A 4256-nucleotide genomic window follows, 5' to 3' on the forward strand; every position below is an offset into this window, starting at 1 on the left:
TATATTAATATGTATTATGTACATATTATGGGTACGTGTAGAATAGTATATATATATATATATATATATTTATATAGGTGATATATATATATATGTAGTGTAGATACGTGTAGTGTAGTATATATATATATAATTATAAAGTATGGTGTGNCATCTGCTGGTGAGGTTGGAGACGTAGTGTCGACAGGTGCTTTCGGGTTTCCACCTTCGATGGTATCATCAGTACTCCTCGAACCAGCAGGACTTGGGGCATTCTGCTTATGTTGCTCATTTGACTGCATTTCAGTCTGCTNTATATATATATAATTATAAAGTATGGTGTGTATATTGGTGTGCTGTAAGTGAATTATTGTATATATATATATATATATATATATATATATTTATGTGTATTGTATATATGTATATATATCTATATACGTGGGGTGTGTGGGCATTTAACCTATATATATATATATATATATATATATGTACATATATGGGTATGTATGTATTAATAACATGTTGTATTATGTATATATATATAGGGTAAAATGTCACATTTTGTGTATAGTATATGGTATGTATAACCCACAATTATATATGTGGTTAGTGAGAATAACAAATATATTTTATGTGTTATGCCTAGGCTGAAGTTGGGAAATGTATATGTTATATGCATTGAGATGTATGTGCCAAATGTGAGATTTATGTGATAATTGTGGAGTTGAAAGTGTAGAGTAGTTACACTTGATTTACTTTTGTGAAAGGATGTTAGTGGATCATCCAAGTGTTTGGCAAAAGAAAAGGAAGATTTTTGAATTGGGTTAAAAAGGAGGATTAATTTTCGAGTATTGGAATTGACCCAAGTATGTTCAAAATATTTTCAATGCAAGAAAAAGAAAGAGTAGAAAAATGTTTTCAAACCTTAGTTCTAGTAAAGTGGTGAAGGATCTTATTAACCACGGAATAAAGATGAGCTTAAAGTGCCAATTCCGCATGGTAATTATGTGTATGATCAATCATACTGTGGGCGAAGTCTATTCGCCGAGTACTATATCACCCGGAAGGAAAAGGTACTCCTACGGGGGTGTGCACACTTAAGTATAGTCACTCTATGTTCGGGTAGGTGTCGTTCTTATGAACCTAGTGAGGCTAGCTAGGAATCATTCCAACGCTCCTATAAGTCCCAATTGCAAGTAGACAGAATAAGGCATCAAGTTAATGCTTGCCCCTAAATCAAGCATTGCCTTTTCTTTCATAGAATTCCCCACTGTAATAGTTATTATGAAACTACCGGGGTCTTCTAATTTTGGGGGCAAGTCAGTTTGTAAAACAGCACTCACAGTTTTAGACATGAAAACTTTTTCATTATGTTCATACCTACGCTTTCTAGTGTTTAGTTCTTTCAAAAACTTAGCATAGGCAGGCATATTTTTAATCATGTCTAACAAAGGCAAATTCACATTCACTTTTGACAACAAATCATCAATCTCAGAAAATGATCTATCAAACTTTGAATTTTTCAACCTACCAGGAAATGGAACTGGGGGAGCATATGGCTTAGGGGGCACATAAGGATCATTAGATTTATGCAATTTGGGTTCATCCTTATTAGCATCATTATCAACATTCAAATTTTCAACTATTTCAGCTTGTTTAGAAGTGGTATTTTCCTTAACATCATTTTCAATAACTCTACCACTTCTTAACACAGTCATAACCTTAGCTTCTTCAGGTTGGCTAGGCAACTTACCTGGCAGATGGCCTTGTAGAGCTTCGGCAATTTGCCCCACTTGGACTTCCAACTTTCTCATGGAAGCTTCATTTCTGGCAAGTGAAGCCTCAGTTTTAGCAAGTGATGCCTCTGTTCGTTGGAACCGTTGATCGTTTGCTTCTTGTTGCATTTGGAACCACTGGTTATTTGCTTCTTACTGTCTATTACAATTCTGTATGAAAATATCCAAAGAATCCTCCCAAGATGGTTTTTTCGGTTGAGGTGGAGCAATAGGTTGAAAATTATTCTGGTTATTATTCCAAGAAAAATTGGGATGGTTTTTCCAACCCGGATTATAAGAATTAGAATACGGGTCATTTCTAGGCCTTTGATTGAAACTATTCATAGCATTGGCCTGTTCAAAATTGTGAACATCTTCGTCCACCATAGATGCATTGTTTTGCTTCATACTCATCATAGAATACATGCTTTTCACTTGTTTAGCTAACTCAGACACTTGAATTTCCAACCCAGCATTTGAATTAACTTCATACATACCTGGCGTCTGTCCCCTGACGCTCTTTTGTTGGGAGTTTGCCCCTAGCATTTCATACAATGCTAAGGTTTCCTCCGCAGTTTTTTCTCCCATGGCACCTCCAGCCGCATTGTCAACCATTGATTGGCTGGTTTGAGTCAAACCATCATAGAAAGTTTGATTTTGAAGCTCCAATGGGTAGCCATGGTGGGGGCATTGAATGAGCAACATGTTGAACCTTTCCCATGCCTCATGGAATGGTTCGCCTTCAGCTTGCGAAAAGGTCGCAATTTTTCTTCTCAATTCAGCAGTTTTCGCATGGGAATAGAACTTACCAATAAACTTGTTATACACCTCCGGCCATGTCCGAAGGGATCCAGGTGTAAGAGTCATGAACCATGTTTTTGCTGCATCTTTCAAGGTGTATGGGAAACACCTCATCCTTAGTGCATCCTCGGTCAAGTCATTCAACGGGAATTGTTGGACTATCCCGTAGAAATCCCTAATAAAGGTAAGGGCATCTTCGCTTGCTGAACCGTGAAAAGACGGCAGCTGGTTGTAATGGACCGTCTTTAGCTCATAGTTCCTGGCTGCATCAGTAAGCACTATGCAAGAAGGTGAAGCTCCTACTTGGGGCCTACCAAAGTCTTTCATTAGCCTCGGGTTGGGTTGAGGGTTTGGTCGATGGGGTTGAAGAAGTGCGTCCATTGTTGTGGTTGTTTCTTTTGGTTCAAAACTAGGTTTTTCAGAAGGTAAAGTTTTTTTCTTTTTTTTTTATCAATGCGGTCGTCCAAAGGCAATAGTGTAGGTTTTAAAGAACGACGACCTTGCATAAAATAAAAACACAAATAAACTAACAAACGAACAAATAAACAAATACTAAAAGCACTTTTTATTATTATTTTTTTTGAAATAAATATTAAGCAAAGTAGAAACAAAAGAAATTGCAAAAATATAATTCCCCGGCAACGGCGCCAAAAATTGATGGACAATTTTTAAATATTAAAGTCCTCGCAAGTGCGCGAGTCAATTGCAGTGATAGTGTGCAAAGGCAAGGGTCGAACCCAGAGGGAATTGATAATATGCAATTTGTAAACTTGAAATTAAACTAATTAACTTGACAATTTAAAGTGTTCAAAACTAAATGCAAAACTGAACCAAATGCTATGTTGAAAACTAAGACAAGAAACAATCAATTAAAAACCGAGCAAATAAAGATTGCAAATAAGTAAGAGATAAAAAGAGAAAAGAAACTCTAAGACCATGAATAAACTACCATTATAGTAAGGCAATTTCGACTAACAAATAATTGAGCATTAGCATTATAATTCATTGAGTAGGCATCAAGGCTGTAGGCATAAAACGGTAGCAATGTAGTTCGTACTAACATAAAGAATTGAAATTATAATTACTAATTATTCTAAACTCAAATTAAAAGCATAAGAAAGGAAATCAAAATAGCTATTGCCGTCTACACATTAATGCTGCTACCAACTTAGGATTTATTGAATTAGACACTAAAACCAAAGCTCCATACTTCAATATGCAATACTACAAATTGAGAAGGGAAAAGTAGGATGACGTGTGCAAAGTGAAGACAAAAAGAGAAAGCAAAACCAGAAGTAGACGCCAATTGCCCAGCTGCTGCGACTCAGAATTTCGTAAAATCACCGCAATTCGCCGCCCAGAAACGCCGCTGAACCAGAGATTGTCGGAAATAAAAATTGTCCGCCGAACCAAAATTAATTGTGAGACATTGTGAAAAGCAATCTTTGGAGAAACTGCCGACCGAACGGAGATCGCCGAACGGACTTTTTGTGAAGGAATTGATGATTGGTGATGATCAACGAGAATCCAATATATAGTGCTTCAACCCCAAACTGTTTATCCGTTTACGTAATCTTAATTCATGGCGTTAATTCCACAGAAGGACGAGAACCGCGGAACGCCATTGGAGACAATTTCTTCCAACGCCTCTTGATCACTCTTCCGTCGAGGAGGTTTGTGGTTATTGAATCAGATCTA

The 4256-nt window shown here is 36.7% G+C and overlaps 1 protein-coding gene and 1 non-coding gene across 2 annotated transcripts; one reads left to right on the plus strand and one right to left on the minus strand.

Annotated features, from left to right (window-relative positions):
- Window positions 1-1910: 1910 nt before the first annotated feature.
- On the minus strand, window positions 1911-2939 carry LOC115998667. The gene has a single exon (XM_031238328.1). The coding sequence runs from the start codon at window positions 2937-2939 to the stop codon at window positions 1911-1913; it is 1029 nt and encodes a 342-aa protein (XP_031094188.1).
- LOC116002436 lies at window positions 2431-2537 on the plus strand. Its single transcript, XR_004094466.1, has one exon. It is a non-coding gene; the product is annotated as a small nucleolar RNA R71 (small nucleolar RNA).
- Window positions 2940-4256: the final 1317 nt, after the last annotated feature.

Source organism: Ipomoea triloba, chromosome 1 (assembly GCF_003576645.1).
Source record: "Ipomoea triloba cultivar NCNSP0323 chromosome 1, ASM357664v1".
NCBI lineage: Eukaryota > Viridiplantae > Streptophyta > Magnoliopsida > Solanales > Convolvulaceae > Ipomoea > Ipomoea triloba.

Coding starts and splice junctions, on each gene's coding strand:
- LOC115998667 (XM_031238328.1), bottom strand. CDS start 2,939: ATGGACGCACTTCTTCAACCCCATCGACCAAACCCTCAACCCAACCCG.